Source organism: Citrus sinensis, chromosome 3, assembly GCF_022201045.2.
Source record: "Citrus sinensis cultivar Valencia sweet orange chromosome 3, DVS_A1.0, whole genome shotgun sequence".
Classification (NCBI taxonomy): Eukaryota; Viridiplantae; Streptophyta; class Magnoliopsida; order Sapindales; family Rutaceae; genus Citrus; species Citrus sinensis.
The window spans coordinates 3,873,293-3,892,017 of NC_068558.1; the positions used below are offsets into that span (position 1 = coordinate 3,873,293).

General features: G+C 32.1%; 1 protein-coding gene and 1 long non-coding RNA gene across 2 annotated transcripts; one reads left to right on the forward strand and one right to left on the reverse strand.

Annotated features, from left to right (window-relative positions):
* The first annotated feature begins 1,232 nt into the window (after positions 1 to 1,232).
* LOC127901413 (uncharacterized) lies at positions 1,233 to 10,854 on the forward strand. The gene is made up of 2 exons (XR_008053556.1): positions 1,233 to 1,357; positions 7,521 to 10,854. It is a non-coding gene; the product is annotated as an uncharacterized LOC127901413 (long non-coding RNA).
* Positions 10,855 to 14,097: 3,243 nt separating this feature from the next.
* On the reverse strand, positions 14,098 to 16,758 carry LOC102612164 (BTB/POZ and TAZ domain-containing protein 1). The gene is made up of 5 exons (XM_006476873.4): positions 16,457 to 16,758; positions 16,223 to 16,356; positions 15,632 to 15,935; positions 15,185 to 15,501; positions 14,098 to 14,541 (listed from the first exon to the last, which is right to left on the reverse strand). The coding sequence occupies exons 1-5, from the start codon at positions 16,613 to 16,615 to the stop codon at positions 14,364 to 14,366; spliced, it is 1,092 nt and encodes a 363-aa protein (XP_006476936.2). The 5' UTR covers positions 16,616 to 16,758; the 3' UTR covers positions 14,098 to 14,363.
* Between the last annotated feature and the right edge of the window lie 1,967 nt (positions 16,759 to 18,725).

Here is an 18,725-nt window from a genome sequence, read left to right on the forward strand (position 1 = left end):
CGTTCATAACCTACAAAATTATCTACAGTGGGTAAATTTATACAAATTAAATTGAACTACTTTTTTTAACTATTTTTTTAGGACCATCCATTTGCACATTCGCTGATCTTTGAATGGTTGTGTGTGTTTCTAGGACTATCCATTTGCACGTCGCTAATCTCTACATAGTAGTAGGGATGACAATGAGATGAAGTTGGGGTGGGAAGAATTTTGTCATTCCTATGTGGCAGTGTTTGTTTTTTTTTGTTTTTTCATAACAAACTAGAATGATCGGCTCCTACTTGCTCTCTACTTATATTTTCAATGTAACAAAGGCATTGCTTGAACCCATTCCGTAGTTAAAAATTTCGAATGAAATTTTGGAGATCATTTTTGTTAATAATAGAGACTTGTAGGTTAAGATTTGTAGAAGAGAATCAAGTGATTATACTGAAAAGTATGTGTGTTCAAATCGGCCTACACATGCCCAAAATATTAGTAGAACTAAAATTGTGTGCATCATTTTAATTTGATAATTATTAGTAATAAAATTATTATATTTTTATTATATAAAAACTAGATTACATTCCAAGCCACAAGCAAACGAAAAATTAAAACAAAGCTAATTTATGCTTTAAAAAGGAAAAAAAAGGGTAATTAAATTAATATAAATTGGCAAAAGACTATATTATTTGCGTTCTGATGTCACATTGACGCTTAGTTAAATTCGGAACAGATTACAGCCACTCGCCCTTTGGCCGAGTGGTCAGGGCTACTGCCCTCTAAGTTGGAGGGCAGTAGTTCAAACCCCCACAAATGTATTGTGAGGGTATTTTCTTTCTCAATTAAATTTGAGTAAAGACAGTTTTCTTCCTTACCCAAGTGTGAGGAGTAGATATCTCTCGAATATTTGTGAGGGTTAAAATTTAGGCAGAGCTCCATTAGCATTGATGTAAGTTGATCCCAGTAATAGTCTGATTTGTAAATATCAATTATAGTCTCATGTAATATGAGTTGTAGTTTGAGTAATAATCTCATGTAATCAAAAAAAAAAAAATCGGAACAGATTACGACATGTCATTTGGAAACGGTAGCACTGATGTATAAAGTTTCGAACTAATAAAAACGCGTTTTTCCTTTTTGGGGACAAAAACGCGACTATTTATTTATAATTTTCAATGACAAAAACGCGTTTACTTAAAAACGCGCGTTTCCGTTAGATCTCCGAAAAACGCGGTTGCGCATTTTTAGCTCTTTCAAAATCAAAACCCCAATTTACAATTTCTTTTTCATTCTCTCAAGCCCGAACCCTAAGAGGAACAAATGTCTCCATTTGTTAATTATCGTTGCTATATCTGCTAATCGCTAATGAATTGGAGTATGATTCTTTGCTTTTCTTTTTTAATTTCATAATATATTTTTACATTCTTGTATCGTTCTGCCTTCGTTTTCCGTTGTGGAAAATGTCAAAAGAAAAGCAAATATTTGGTACTTTTCTTGTTCTGGAGACTGAAGTTTCTTTTTTAATCAATATATTTTTTTAATTTTAAAGCTGCTTACCTGTTGATTTTTTCTTTTTCTTTTTTTCTTTTGGTTGAATTTTCGATGTTGGGTTTGTTACTAAGCGAATATTTGCAAAAATAGGAAAGATTTGGTATTTATTCCATATTTATGCCATTTTTTGGGAATTGGGGAAGATTTACATTTTCGTCTATGAAATCTTGATGAAAAGAACAAGCTTGCTGGCCTTATGGCAAGCGTAATATTCGTTAAATGAGACACTGATTTTTATATGCATATCTATTGATAAGAATTGTTTAAAGGGAATTAGTTACTGTTCTTACCATGTATCAATGGGTTTCTTGAAAGGTTGTTCTAATGTTGCCAAGTAATGTCTGTTCCACTTGGACATTGTTCAGTTTCATAAAGTATTTGCCCTCTGCTTGGCTTTTTTGGAAAAAAATGTTTGTGATTGTTTGCTAATAGGCAGTTTCTCACTCATTATGTGAAAATGGGGTGTGAAGCTATTACGGTAGTTGCAGTATCTGAAGTTTACAGATTTATAGCATTGTAATGTAATGGAATTTCCTTTTTCAATTCTGTTTTCAACATTTTGAGTTGGGAATGCTCATCATTTTCGGCATTCAGTTCATGCTTCTTCTATTTGGCTAAGTATCTTGATGGTGATTGTTTTGTTCGTTGGATTCCATGGTTTTTGGAATTTGACAAAAGGTGTTGGGAAAGTAATTTTGCCTATTGGTGAAATGTAGTTGTTTGAGACAGGATATTGTGTTAACTAAACAATCACCTCAAGTGCTTATTCTAACCTTTTTGGGCATATTTCTGTAATTAGTGGAAAGTTCTAGTGCTTACTTGTTGGTTTGAGCCCATCTTCATGAGGAACAATGGGCCAACTCCAATAAAATTTTGTTTTTGTTGTTCGAAAGAGGTTTTATTGAACCTGTCATTGGTTGGTTGGTAAATTGCTTCACCTCTTGTTGTGAACTCTGTGCCTAAGACAACCCTAGATTATAATGATAAAGTAATTTTTCCTAATGGTGAAGTGCAGTCGGAGGCAGGACATTCTGTTGACAGAATGACAGTATATATACATTTAATTCTATTATGGAGGATTGTTCTCTCATGAGCTTATTTTTAAATTCTTTGGGCATGCCTTCTTTAACCAGTGATAGTTGCTTCTTGGTTCTCTTATTTTTAGTTTCCTACTTTTAATTGTTTTAAACCCATTTAGGCTTTTCAATATCTCTCCTCTATTCATAATGGGAAACTGGCAATGTTGAGGAGCTATTATTTTCAATTTTCTATGTTTTTTTTTTAAAATCCATTTAGGTTTTCAAATTAATCTCCTCTATTCTTAATAGGAAAACTGGCAATGATACAGAGCTGTTATTTTCAATTTTCTAAGTTATATTTTGAAAAAAAATCAATTTAGGCTTTTCAAATTAATCTCCTCTATGCTTAATGGGGAAAATAGTAATGATGAGGAGCTATTATGTTCAATTTCTTCTTTTTATTTTTTAAAAAATTCATTTAGGCTTTTCAAATTTATCTCTTGTATTCCTAATGGGAAAATTGGCAATGATAAGGAACGATTATTTTTAATTTTCTAAGTTTATTTTTCAAAAATCCATTTAGGCTTTTCAAATCAATTTCCTCTATTCTTAATGGGAAAACTGGCAATGATGAGGAGCTATTATTTTTAATTTCTACATTTATTTTTGCAAAAATCCATTTAGGCTTTTCAAATTTTATCTCCTCTATTCTTAATGGGAAAACTGGCAATGATGAGGAGCTATTATATTTAATTTCTATGTTTATTTTTGCAAAAATCCATTTAGGCTTTTCAAACTAGTCTCCTCCATTCTTAGTGGGCAAACTAGCACTGATGAGGGGCTACTATTTTCAGTTTTCTACGTTTATTTTTTCAAAAATCCATTTAAGTTTTTCTCAAAGTAATCTCCTCTATTCTTATTGGGAAAACTGGCAATGATGAGGAGCTATTATTTTTAATTTCTATGTTTATTTTTGGAAAATTCCATTTAGGTTTTCAAATTAATCTCCTTTATTCTTAATGGGCAATCTAGCAATGATGAGGAGCTATTATTTTCAATTTTCTATGTTTATTTTTTCAAAAATCTATTTAGGCTTTTCAAATTAATCTTCTCTATTCTTAATGGGAAAACTGGCAATGATGAGAAGTTGTTATGGTTTATTTTTTAAAAATCTATTATTTTCAATTTTCTATGTTTTTTTTCAAAAATCTATTTAGGCTTTTCAAATTAATCTTCTCTATTCTTAATGGGAAATTGGCAATGATGAGAAGTTGTTATTGTGAATTTCCATTAACCATTCAGATAGTTGTTGCAATGGTTCGTTGGCATGCTTTTTGGCAACAATGGGATTATTGACTTTGCTGGGTTTCGAATCCATTTAACTCTCAGAATCATCTGGTTGTTCAATTTGAATATTAGAGCCCATAGATTTGTCCATGAGGCTTTTAATCTCAAAACAGTTAATTCTCATTATTACTTTTATTGCTTCGCATGAAGTTCCGAAAAAATGTGGTTGCCTAAGAGAGGGACAGTGTCTTTGTCTGTTTTTGGTCATCGCTCTTGTATGAGCTTACTGTTAACAAATTGGATATGATTCTTTGCTTTTCTTGTTTTAATTTGATATGCTTTTATATTTTTTTATTGTTCTGCCTCAGGCTTCCTTTGTTGAAAAGAATCAAAAGAAAAAAAAAAGTTGTTTCGTTTTGATTTCTTTTGAAATCATGTATCTTTACCCTCGACTTGATTTTGAGGCAAGAAAAATCAATTCAGAGTTTGATCACTTTGTTGATTAATTAATGTGGCTTCCGCTTTTGTTGCCTAGATATTATCTTATTTGCTACATAGATGTTGGAAATGGGGAATAGTTGCATTTAATTTTATCCTCTGCTTACTTGTGCCGAATGTTATTTGCCTTGTTCTTAAATTGAATTTTTATTTGGTTCCACAAACAGTTTTAAATTCAAACTTAGATTTTCGTAAATCTGTTTGTTTTGTGAAACGTTCTATTTTTTGTATAATCTCATCTCTTTTATGGGAAATTGACGACTTTGTGTTTTTTTTTTTTTCTAACAGAAATTTTCTTTTCTTTTCTTTTAAGTAAGCATACTCCTTTAATTTTTTTTTTTAATTTGCTATGTTGGTTTATCGGCAGTAGAAAATATTTTGTACAAGTTTGCTAGCCTGTAAGTCTTCTTTTCTGAGAATGTAGGAATAGTATAGAATCTGTTATTGTTCCCTAGATGAAACAAACAGGTCTGCTGGCCTTGTTTTAAACATAATGTCTTTCCATAGCCATTATTTTGGTTGTTTGTCTTTTCTTCTGAGAATGTGGGTGTATAATAGAATCTGTTACTTTTGGCTTAAATGAAATCCTGAGTTTTATATGCCCATATCTATTGATAAGAAAGGTTTCAAGGGAATTAGTTATTGTTCTCATATACCCTTATTGAAAAGGACAGGTTTGATGCTTCTTATATACCCTTGTTGAAAAGAAGAAGTTTGCTGACCGTTACTGAAAAGAGTAAGTTTGCTGGTGTTGTTGCAAACACAATATCTGTCCCTCGTGTGGTACTTTTGTAATTTGCTGGGTTTATTTTCAAAGAAAATACTCTTGAGGTAAGAAAGATTTGAATTTTCTACTTTTAATTTGTTTTAGATCCATTTAGTTTTTTCAAATTAGTATCCTCTAAATTCTTAATGAGAAACGTCAAGACTCAAGAATAAGGAGCTGTTGTTTTGATTTTCCTACATTTATTTGTTTTAAATCCATTTAAGATTTTCAAATCAGTCTCCTCTATTTTTAATGGGAAACCGGCAATGATGAGGAGCAATTATTTTGAATTTTCTACTTTTAATTTGTTTTAGATCCATTTAGGCTTTTCAAATTAGTATCCTCTAAATTCTTAATGAGAAACGTCAAGACTCAAGAATAAGGAGCTGTTGTTTTGATTTTCCTACATTTATTTGTTTTAAATCCATTTAAGATTTTCAAATCAGTCTCCTCTATTTTTAATGGGAAACCGGCAATGATGAGGAGCAATTATTTTGAATTTTCTACTTTAATTTGTTTTAAATCCATTTAGGCTTTTCAAATTAATCTCCTCTATTCTTAATGGAATCTGAGAACCATCTGGTGTTGTTTTCTCAAATTATCTACTTTGATTGGTTTTAAATCCATTTTAAGCTTTTTAAATTAATATCCTCTATTGTTAATAGGAAATTATCAATGTTGTGGAGCAGTTATTTTTATTTTTTAATTTTATTTGTTTTAAATCCATTTAGGCTTTTCAAATGCTCACCTCTATTTTTAATGGGAAACCGGCAATGAGGACGAGCTATTTTTATTTTTTAAAAATCCATCTAGGCCTTGCCAATTTTCCCCTCTATTCATAACGGGAAACTAGCAATGATAAGGAGCTGGTACTTTGAATTTTTTACTTTTATTTGTCCTAAATCTGTTTAGGCTCCTCTATTCTTATTGGAAAACAGGCAAAGATGAGGAGCTGTTTTTTTGAAATTCCACTCGTTTTTTTTTTAATAAATCCGTATTGGCTTTTCAAGTTAATCTCTTCTATTCTTAATGTGAAAACCGGCAATGATGAGGAGCTGTTATTATTTGTTGCATTATTTTGAATTTTTTTTAAAAAAAATTCATAATTCTATACCTTTGGGTTGATTTCAGGCAAGAAAAATCACTTCAGATTTTGAACACTTTCTTGATCGATTTATGTAGTTTCAGCTTATGTTGCATAGGCAGTGTAATCATTGTTGCATAGATGTTGGAAATGGGGAATAGTTGCATTGAATTTCACCCTGGCAACTTTGAGGATTTTTTTTCTTAAAAGTAATTTTCTTTATTTTAAATCACCTCTTCGGTTTTTTTTTTTCCTTAAAGCACCTCTTCGGTTTTTTTTTTCTTTTTTGGTGGAATTTGCAATGCTGGGTTTGTATAAAGAGAACTTGTTAGAAATAGAAAGGATTTTGTATTTATCCCATTTTTATGCGGTTTCTGGAAAATAGGAAAGAGTGTACATTTTCTATTTTATACAATTTTGTTTTTATAAACCTTTGATGAAAAGAACAAATTTGCTGGCCAGTTTACGATGTCCTGTTTTCTGAAAACATTGATAAGAAATGTTTCAAGGGAATTGGTTTCGTTCATAAAGTATTTGCCTTCGGTTTTGCTTTTTGAAAAATGTTTATGATTATTTTGTTAATATGAAGCTAGTAGTTACAATATGTGAAGTGCACAGGATTATGGCACTGTAGTATGATGCAATTTCCTTTCACTTCTGTTTTCAACTTTTTTGAAATGGGAGTGCTTATCAGTATTGGTAATCTGTTCATGCTTCTGTTTGGCCTAATCACCTTGGTGGTGATTGTTGTTATTCTGTCCATGCTTTTTCTGTTTGGCCTAATTAGCTTGGTTGTAATTGTTGTTGTTTCTTGGATTCAATGGCTTTTGGAATTTGACATAAAGTACTGGGACAGTAATTTGCCTATTGGTGAAATTTAGTTGAGAACAGGTTATTGTATTATCTTAATATATACATGCTAATTATATTATGATGGATAATCGTCTCAAGTGCTTATGTTCAACTTTTTCGGGCATGTTTCTGTAACTAGTGAAAATAACTAGCGCTTACTTGTTAGTTTGAACTTGTCTTGATGAGGAACTATGGGTCTCCTCTGATAAAATTTTGTTTTTGTTGTACAAATGAGGCTTCATTGGTTGTTAGTAAATTTCGTCACCTCCTTCTATGAACTCTGTGCCTAAAACGATTCCTCTGATAAAATTTTGTTTTTGTTATACAAATGAGGCTTCATTGGTTGTTAGTAAATTTCGTCAACTCCTGCTATGAACTCTGTGCCTAAAACGACTCTAGTTGATAATGATAGTGACCTTTCTGCCTGATTGCTGTGCCATTTAAGTTGCTAAAATAACATTGATTTCTGGGTGATGAATAGATAATGGGGGGAGTTTGCAGTTTCAATTTTGTAACTTTTGGGCTCCTTCATCAGAAGAACAAGTTTGCTGTCCTTGTTGAGAACATAATCTGTGTTCCTCGCCACTATTTTTGTAGTTTATGAAGTTTTTTGTTTCCTGAGAATGTTGGAAAATAATAGAATCTGTTACTTTTCATTTAAAAAACTTCTGAATTTCATATGCATATCTATTGATAATAAAAGTTTCAACCAAGGGAATTGGTTATTGTTATTACATACGCTTGGCTTTCTCAAAAGGTTTCTTTACCTGGAGAGTGTGTTGTTCATAAGCTTGCGGTTTGCGTGTTTGAAAACTCTTTGTGATTGGTTGCTAACAAGCAATTGCGTAGCTCAGTATGTGAAAATATGTTTGCGTCGGCCAGATAGGAGGCTAGAAATTGCAATGCAATCTGTGAAGTTGGACTAGTGGATTTGGATCTATTTGACTTGTTAAAGAACATTACGTAACCGATCTTCGTTGGTCAGAAGTTGATCTTCAAATAGTGTTCTCATTTGATTTATATACAATATTGACATTCTTGTTCAATTTATGTACGTATTGTTCCTTGGAATTATTGTTTTTTGGAATTTGACATTGTACTACCAAGTAATTTTGCCTAATGGTGAAATTTATTTAAAGGCACATTATATGGAAATTTGAATTCTCTATTATGGTGGATAGTCTTCTCGAGTGCTCATTTGTAACTTCTTCGCGCATGTCTTCTGTAACTAGTGAAAACTGCTCTTGCTTGCTTGTTGGTTTGAGCTCTTGTTGATGATGAACGATGGGTTTACTGTGATAAATTTTTGTTTTGAATGTGAAAACTGGCAATGATGAGGAGCTGTTATTTTGAATTTTCTACTCTTATTTGCTTTAAATCCATTTAGGCTTTTCAATTAATCCCCTTTTATGGGAAAACTGGCATTGATGAGGAGTTGTTACGGTATTTTGCATTTCCATCGCCATTGGGATAATTTTTTGCAATGGTTCCTTGGCATGCTTTTCATCTATAATCGGTTTGTTGAGATCATTTCAAATCCATTTTAACTCTCGGAATCATCCTCCAACTCTGGTTGTTCAATTTGAGATATTAGAGCCCATAGATTTGTATTAGAGCGCAAAACAGTTAAATTGTCATTATTCCTCATTGTTTCACAGTAAGTTCTGCTTGTTAGGTCACTGGCTTCAAACTATCTGTTATTTGGATTATGTGCTTTCTTCTATTTCTCTGCTCATTGAGTTAATTTCATTTCTTTTCATCTATAATCGGTTTGTTGAGATCATTTCAAATCCATTTTAACTCTCGGAATCATCCTCCAACTCTGGTTGTTCAATTTGAGATATTAGAGCGCAAAACAGTTAAATTGTCATTATTCCTCATTGTTTCACAGTAAGTTCTGCTTGTTAGGTCACTGGCTTCAAACTATCTGTTATTTGGATTATGTGCTTTCTTCTATTTCTCTGCTCATTGAGTTAATGATTGTGCTGAGCTAGCTAATTTCATTTCTATTCTTTTAAGATGCAGAACTTGGTCTTTGAGACTTTGTTTTGAAAGTCCCCTTTTTAGAAAAAATGAAACTTATATTGTTTTGGATTTTCTGCGATCATCATCTTCAGTATTTTGGTTAATGCTTTGGTTTGGTAGCTAGGGAGACTTGATTGCAATCCTGGCATATATGGTCTCTCCTGGTTGTAGCGAAAGCAGTTTTATTTTTAACTTCCTTGGCATGTTTTCGGCAACTATTTGAATTATCTGGATAGCTGATGCTGCTAATTTGGTGCTGGTTTCACCTTTTTTAATCACCTCCACTACATTCTCTTATTAATTATTACTTCCCTTGTTTATAGCCCTTTAATGTTTTCTCTTCTTGTTTACTGCTTTTGATTATTAAAACTTCTTGGATTCCATCTTTACTTATTTCCAGTATGCTTTTAGTCAGAGCTGAGGTTTTCTCTCTGTATGACTTCGACGGTCCACTAAAAATCTCTTAAAAACCCCTTTGATTCTTCATCAATAAGTTTTTGGTTATATAGATTTTCTTTGTTATGAAAGACTTTATGGGCAACTGATTATAATTGATGAGTGCCCTTGGTTTGGGTCTGTTTGAGATTATTTTTTAGGATTTAAAAGTGATTTTAAAAAATTGAAAGTTTTTTATTATTTCTTTTATTCATCGCTTCCACTACATTCTCTTATTTAAACTTCTTGGGTTCCGTCTTTATTTATTTCCAGTATGCTTTCAGTCTGGGGTGAGGTTTTCTCTCTGTAAGACTTGGCCTATGGACAGTCCACTAAAAATCTGTTAAAAACCTCTTTGATTCTTGTAAGCTTCTAGTTATATAGATTTTCTTTATTACGAAAGGCTTTATGGACTCTCAATTGATTATAATTGATGGGTGCCCTCAGTTGAGTTAGGGGTCTATGTGAGATTGTTTTTTAGAGGCTCAATGTGATTTTGAAAAAGTTAAAAATTAAATGTTTGGTATAACTTATTTAAATAATATTTTTATTAGTAAAGCCTTTATAACTAGATTTTTTACTCACAAAATTTTTATTTTCTATGTGAATGCTCAATGTCCTAGTCCTACTTGTGTGGAACGATCTCAAAACAGTGACTTTTTTTAGGGGACGGGTAAATTTGTTCCACTTACGGTGAAACCCCTCTTCTGTTTAGTTGTCAATTACAATTTTTATGAGTAAGGTTTTTAAAGTTATGTTATAAAAAAAATAAGATTATCAAATAAGCAGATAACATTTTAGATATTTTAACATTTAAAAAAATCAATATTTATTTTTAAAAACTTAAAATTTGAGTTTTTATTAGTAAAAATAAAATAATTTATTTAATTTTTAAAAATTTTATTAAAAAATAATTGAACAGCAACAAAATTTTTGATAAATCTTATGTAATTAAATAAATATTTATGATTATTATATAAGTCATACCAAACGGGTATTTTATGTTTGATAAAATAATTTTTTTATTCTCTACACAAAAGACAACTAATCGTTAAGTCATTATTTGCTCTTGGATTTCGGCAACGAGAACTCTTTTCATAAGCCTCAACCTTGTATATTTTTGAGAGAGAGAGAGAGAGAGCAGATGAGGGAGAAAATAATAAATAATAATTTAAAATAAATATTATATGAGTATTGACATGACCATAGAGCTTTTATTGGTCCAAACTTGGTTAACGAGTCTATTATTTAAGGCCCATTTGGTGCGGAAATGTCAAAGGGATATTGTGATTTGTAGCCTTGCACCAATGGGCAAGTTTGTTGTCATAAACATTTCAAAAAAAAAAAAAAACAAACAAACAAATTATGTTAATGTAATCAATAATGATAAGAATGCAAGGCAGTCTTTCAATGTTTTGATAGGATCAAAGTCAATTGCTGCAGATGTCTAATGTCCATTGTCTACCAAACTTTTGTCTTATACGATAATAATAAGATAAACAAAAACTAGGTGAGAAATGATTGAGAAGATCTCTCTATTTTTCTTCAATATCTATTTCTTTTAAGTTTTTTTAGCAGGTAAATGTTGTTTATTCTCGGTATTTTTAATTAGAAGTTTGTTACAGTTAAATATGTTATATTTTATTATTATTATTTTTTCTTTTATTTTACAGTAATATTCTTTCAACAATATTATTGATATTAATTAATCTATTTATAAAAACTAATTAACAAATTAATTGAGAATTATTTTTTAACAAATTAACCAATAAATATCTGTGTGAAAGAAATAATATTTTTTTGTACATGTACAATAATCTTACTAATAATTGTTTATAAATAAAATAATATCAGCCAAATTAAACACAATGTCTAATATCCTTACAACGATCTTACTAATGATTGTTTTATAAAAAAAATTAATTTACCAAATTAATCTTACAAGTGAAATAATAATATAAAAGTTTAAGTAAATTTTTATGTTACTTTTGAGGTTAATTTGATTTTTTTATTAATATCCCCAAGAATATTGTTGTAAGGGTATTATTGTAAAATAAAATAAAAAAGAAAGGTAGAAGTACCTACTTTTCTCTTTTCTTCAAATATAAAGACTAAACGAACGTTTAACCTAAAATATATAGACAAAACGAGCATTTACATTTTGTTTGGCTTCTAACAAGTTGTAATTCAATGATGTTGTTATTGCGTGCTTCACTGAACATTATATTTTCCCATGGTATTTCTCTATGATATTGTTAAAAGAATTACTGTATTAATAATGAGACTATTATGAACCATGTGATTTTAAATGAAATATCTCCACCCTTGGTTTATCTTTAATGAATCGTTATCAATTACCTAAGTAACAAGTAATACCTTAATTTAACAGAGGTTTAGCTTATATCGACTATTACAAATAATTTTTTTAAAAGAATTCATTTTTTGAAGAAATTGAGCATTTATGCTTATTAAAATGAATCTCATGAGTTTAATTTTTTTCATCATTAATTTGTTTAACTTTTCACTATACATATTAATTATCAAAATCAACAGTGATGTGTTACGAAATTTATATCAATTATAATTTAGTAATAAAGGATAAAAATATAATTTGTTTGCGAGTAATGAAATTTATTTATTAATTGATTTATAAGAAAGAATTTGTATAATATAATTTTTTTATACAATTTATAAATAAATAGTATAATTAATTATATTTTGTATGTATTAAGCATTAAATAATCAAAGATTTTGTCACTCTTTAGTTGCTGAGTTCGAATTAATTTTTTATTTTTTTCAAGTTATAAATCTATCTCTATCTTATTTAACTGCAATGGTTTCTTATCTTTTATTGAATTTAAGTTATTAAATCGATAAAGAGTTACCTGCACAATAAAGGGTTTATTTTATTTTATCTTATTTAATTACTATATAACATTGATTTCATCCGATAATACATATTTTCCACATTACAAAAGGGTTTCAGGCTCTATGTGATCAAAACATTGACTTAGAGCTCACCAAGCGATATGGATCTCTTTGAAATTTATTTATTATGCACAAGAGTGGCAACTCGCAAGCAACACAGGTGAGGACATTGTTTGCACGTTAATTAAGAACAAATAAATCTCCATAAAATAATTTTTTTTAAAAAAAATTAAGCATAAGCAATTAAAAGTTAAATATGGTATCGCAAAGTTGTGACATGAGAACTTTCAGCGGGCCTGAAGAACTTAATACTTTCTGAGGAAAGGGAAAAAGCTTGAGAAGCATGATGCAATAGCCATTCAGTAGGACAAACATGTTTGAAATTTCTGAATGCCCAGCCCTTATGAGAATTGCAAGCTGAAAAAGCAAATTTTCATCGAAACAATGATGATGCAGGTGTGGCCTATTGGGTGATTCCTCGTGTTCATATTCGTGCATTTCTTTTAACGCATGGACCATCATATCTCCACTTTAGTATCATAAAACCCAGCTTTAGAAGACCAATTTTCAGGTTCTTTTTCCCAGTCTTAAAGTGGAGAAATTTACCATATGGAAACACAAGTATTGTTTTTACACACACATGCTTGGCCGATAATAATTGGGAATCATTGGATTGAATTAAATGCAATACGCGTCAACCAAGCAAAGACGACTACATATGCATGATCAAACAAAGCTCTTACTGCAGTTAAATAATGGCACATTCCTTAGGCAGTTGGTATAACTACTACTCAAATATATATGCTTGCTTTGTTCAAATGTGTCTTCCTCGTCCACCAACATTTGATGGCCAACGTTGGACTTGGACCTTTCTTTTTGATCCAATAACATATTTTTAATTTGTAGCATGTTTTAAAAGAAGGGAAAGCATCTCTCCGCCACCTTTCTTTTCAAATATCAAACCCTACCACAAAGAGTTTAAAAAATAAAAAAATAAAAGACTCAAATTATAGAGGCCTTTACATTATTTTGAATTAATTTGAGAACCCACATGTTGCAATTTTCCTTTCATCCTTCACCATCAGTAGCTATCGAGCCCGGTTGCCCTGCCAACCAATGCCAAAAGTCCTTGAGAATTATCTGATGAGATTCCTGTAGTTTATTTATAAAGATGTACAAAACTCAATCCATCTCATTGATTGCGATTAAAAAAGATAATTGAAGAGGTTTTCTTCTCTTAATTAATAAAAATAAGACTAATATAAATTAATAAACGCTGCTTTTATGTTTGTATTAGGACTTTGGACCTCTCTTTTTTTTTTCTTAGTATTAATTAATTATTCATGAACTCTTCTTATTAATGATAACAAGTGCTTGTTCTTTCATGATTAGCTGGCTGACCTTAAAAAACAATATCAAACGAAAATGACAAAAAGCACACAGTCTTAGATAAAAATTTTAATAATTGTGCTAGGTTCGCTTTCCTTTGGACCGTGTGGGCTGCGGTGGTTTTTGTTTTTCCAATCTCTTTCTCCGCGGGGCCTCCATTAGCCGCACCAAAAAGAAGGATTTTGGTGCAAACACAAGGTTGGGAGATAATTGAAGTGTAAGCATTATAAATGAATGAATAAATAAATAATGAGTAGCAACTTGAATATAAGTGGAGGATATGAAAACCTACAAGCAACCACTCCATTTATTACATCTTTTTCGTTGGCATACAAACTTATCCACTCTAGTCTGTACCCCCATTTTTTCTGCTACTCCAAAGGGTACAGGGTACATCATCAAACTTATCCAAAGAAAAGGGCAAACTGAAGGGGGTTAAAAAAAAAAAACCACTCTCATTTACAACGAAGTCGACCCTAATTTCTTATGATCAATAAAAGAATATGTAGAAACATTTGCAGCGACTCTTTTCACTTTGGATATTCATTCATAGTTTAAAGCTTCTGATGCTGTAATCGCCCATGGTGCCCCTGGATTCTTCCATTCTCTTCCTCTTTTGCTGAGACAATGAAGATATGGTTTTGGCGGATACCACTTTCTTCACTAGAAGCCTCCACCGGCCATCGTCGCCTTTTTTCTCTAGTTGTGCTTTCAATTTGAATTGCCTGTCACATTCCAAGACCGAGATTTTTTTAATTTAATGATCGATTTTGATCCCTAGATGCGATAGATAAGGACGTGTGAATAAAATGGCACCACTTAGCTTCATCAATTCCCAAAATATCATTAGTCTTAAACCTGGGCCTGTACAAGATACATGCCCTATCAGCCTAGCTTAATTTAAAGTATCTAGTTGCGTGGGGACCGCATTGATTGGATTTTTTACGGCTAAGTCCATTCTTTCTAGTGAAAATCTGAATCCACAGAGATATTGGTGATTCTTGTTCAATCTACTAAGATGAGGTGTTTGTGACATGCCAACTGCCATGTTTTTTGGACACAAGGAATGAGCAGACTAATGACAATCATTCAAGTTCAAGACGGACTCAAAAACACAAGTGTGATACGTCTCCAGGAAATAGTAAAAAGGACAGAGCAGGCCGGTGTGAGCTGGCAGTGGCATCCATGCCCACACAAAGACACGCGTACGGCTGATTGAATTATATTTTCACAAGTCCCCAAATGCAAATCAAAGAACAATTCATGAATCGTTTAAAGAACACGTGCTTATTGCCATCTTATCCCATGTTCTTAAAATGTAACCCAATCGGCAATAACACAAGAGAAACGAAAGAAGGGATTGGTTACCTGCAAAGCGGCACCCTACAAGAATCAGATTGTTCACACATTGATGAGTGGAGTCTAAGAAGCTGCCACATCCGCTTGCAGCGCAGGCACCCTCCATTGACCCTCTTCTTACAGGTTGCAAAATGCCTTATCAAGAGCTGCAGGCCCTGACACGTGGCGAATTTACTACAGGGACCCCTGTTCTTTGTGGGCCCCACTTCATACGGCCCCACGCTGGTGCACCCTTCGGTGCATATGTGCTCCAGGCATTCCATCGCTTCGCTCAGCTGCAAATACAAGCCCTGTTCTTGTCTACGCCTCCTTGTCCTCTTTATTCTCTGAAATTTCATTTTTGCCATCAGTATGGAATGGAATTTTCAAATTTTTCGTACAGAATTATTAATTGTTAATTTTTCTCAAAATTAAGCTGTGCTGATTGATTAATTAATTAATTAATTAATTAATTACCGATTCTGCTTCGTCCATGAATTGTAGAATCTGGAGCTCGAGCCAGGGATCATGATCCTGCAAGAACTTCCATCCTTCAGTTTTCTCAACGGCCTTGAAACGGCTGGCAGCCAGTTTCATGCACCTGAGGTAAAGGTCCGGAGCATCGCACAGCCTGGCCAGTTGAAGCACGTCCACCACATTGTCAATCGTCAGCCGTTCACCCAAGCCTTTGGTACATCTCTGCTTCAGCTGTGGCACTGAATACACGTGTGACAGCGCCAGTAGGTGGATCCCGTATTTCTCCATTTCCTCCTCCGTGCACCTGAACCAGGGGATACCTCAGTCACTTGATATAAACTTAAAATATCTAAACCAATCACACTGGTCCTGCGAATTCGGAGAAACCAGTTCTAGGTTACTTTTAACTAATTCTATTTTTCTTCATGACACGTGCAAAAGGTTGGTTCAAACAAATTCTATAAGTTCGAGGAAGGATATCCAGAGCCGTCTTTGTAGACCGAAGAGCTGAGAGCCGTCAGATCAAACTACGTGGAAGTTAAAGAATGAAATGGGCGGCAGACAAATAATTAACAAAAAAAAAAAAATTACCTGGACGTGTAGAGGAATCCAACGAACGATGACACGGCGCCGCATGGAACGCCGAGAATCGGAATCACTTTCTCCGAGCTCCGGTGCTTACGCGGCCGGTCTATGATATTTTCCAGCACCGGCGACGCAGAAACCTAAATTTTCACAATTTAAGAAACAGGAAAAAAAAATTAGATCTTCAGAAACGGAGATAGGCGATTCAAAATTACAAACTATAAGAAGAATATGAAGTACCAGAATGCTGGCGTGGACGGGGATGCGAAGGCCGCCGGACGTGAGGATTTGAACGTCAGGTTCGTAAAAGGCGGGAGCATTTTCTTTAGTCAATGTAGTGACCGGAGAATGAACGTCGGGATGGCCGGCGATTGTGTTAGCGTTATAACACACTTCCATTGAACAGAATTAAAGAAAGCAAATGAGTGATCTGTTTTGTTTTGGGCGTAATGTGAGCGAAGCCTATGGGATATTGTGATTGCGCGTTTGGTTGTCGCGAACTTTATAGACAGCTCGGTTGAGAAAAAGGCCAATTCTATCAGACTGTATAACGACAAGCATCAACAGTTCGATTTTTTTTTTCCCCCTCCTCTTCTAATATTCAGCTCACGCACGCTCTTACGTCGGTTCGTAGACTGTACCTTCATAATTATTTCCGTGAATTACATATTAATTAAAAAATAAAATCGCGCTTCACGCGACTTTAAAAAAAACATTTAGTATTATTATTTTTTTTACTTTATACTTAATGAAAATGATAAAAAATATGAATTAATTTTTTTTTAAGATGAGGCAGCTTTATAAAAAAAATTATTAACCATCAATACAAATAAAGAAGCAACGCAAGATAAAAAAATAAAATGAAAAAATATATTATATAGTGATTTTATTCATTTTAATTGTGTGTGTACAAAATAAAAAGATAAGCTCTCCTTTTATAGGTACATAATTACTCCATGAAATTAATGAAAAATTATGGATCATAATTTCTTGTGAGATAGTGGGAGTTAGAGGGAAGCTAAAGATTGCTAATGAGAGATAGTGGGGAGATTAAGAGATATATGTTATGAACATCTATATTTATTTTAATAAATTCACAGCACTCCCCCTTGGATGTTCATTACAAAGAATATAGCTCATTAAAATCTTTACATAATTATTATTGTATAATAATAATCAAATTAATTATGAGAAGATGAAAAGCCAAATTTAAAAGAAAATTTCTCTATTTATTAGATAATAGAGAATATACAAAGATGAAAAATAATAATGCCACATTATCTCCTCAAGCCCTAACTTTATATATATATATATATATATATAGATAGATAGATATATATATATAGATATTTACTCGTGTGAAAATGGATTTCATTCCCGAAATTGATGCATGAAAATATTGGGTGTGTGTTCGTTAGTCAAGAACGACGACTTTATAATTGATAACTTCGTCAAGGCTGCGGCATTGAACAGGTGTATACAATTTTATAATCGTCATTAAAAGTTTGGATTAAAAAAATAGTGGTTCTATTCACGCGAATTTGTTTTATTTCTAATTTTATAATAATTTTGCTATAACGTGTTTCAGATCCTTGAGAGTCAATTCTTGTAAACTCTGTGTTTATTAATTATTTTGAAGTCCTAATCACGCATAAAATTTGAGAGTCAATTCTTGTAAATAGATTAAATTTTGGGATTCAAATCTTCTTAAAATCCGAGTTAAATTTGTACTTGTTTAGATCATTCGACATATGACAATTATTAAAATAGGTGACCAAGCTTTATTTTCTTTGTTAATTATTTTACCTACCTCTTCAACAGTGTGCTTTACCATTTACTTTCACTTTCAACCTTTGAAAAAAAATAAAATAAAATAACTACTAAACTTTATCAAAATATCCCTTCATCCTATAAGACGACGACTACATATTTTTCTCTTGAACTTTCTATTAAAGATGAAGAAGAAAAAGATACAATAATCTTTGCTGGACAACAATAGTCTGGTAGAAAGACGGAAAATCTTGGTAAATTCTTTTATAGGGGTAGTGAATAGTAAATCACAATTGATAATGGTGAAAGTGCAACGAAGCTTGGTTGGGAACTTGGGCATATGATGGTCTAATGCGAGCTTGTCTAGGTTGCGGTGAGCGACACTTGTTGGTGTTAATAGTGGTCACGATTGATGAAAAGACCAGTAGCAGCAGCAACAATTATGGGTGATTCTTGAAGCGACGGCTAGGGTTATAGCTCAATTTATTAAAAGATTTGGATCTTTGATGAGAGAAATTTTAATCTTCTAAAAATTTGATCACAATAATGCAATATTTCTCCTAATAAATTGAACAAAAAAATTATTTAAGAGTTTGGTAAAATAATTAATAAAAATAAATCTTATCCACACATTTTAATAAGTTTTTCATGCGTCAAAAAGATCATATTTAGCTCAAAAGCATTTCATTCCTAAATTTTGATTTGGTGAATCCAAAGTCTGAATTACTTTTTTTTTTTT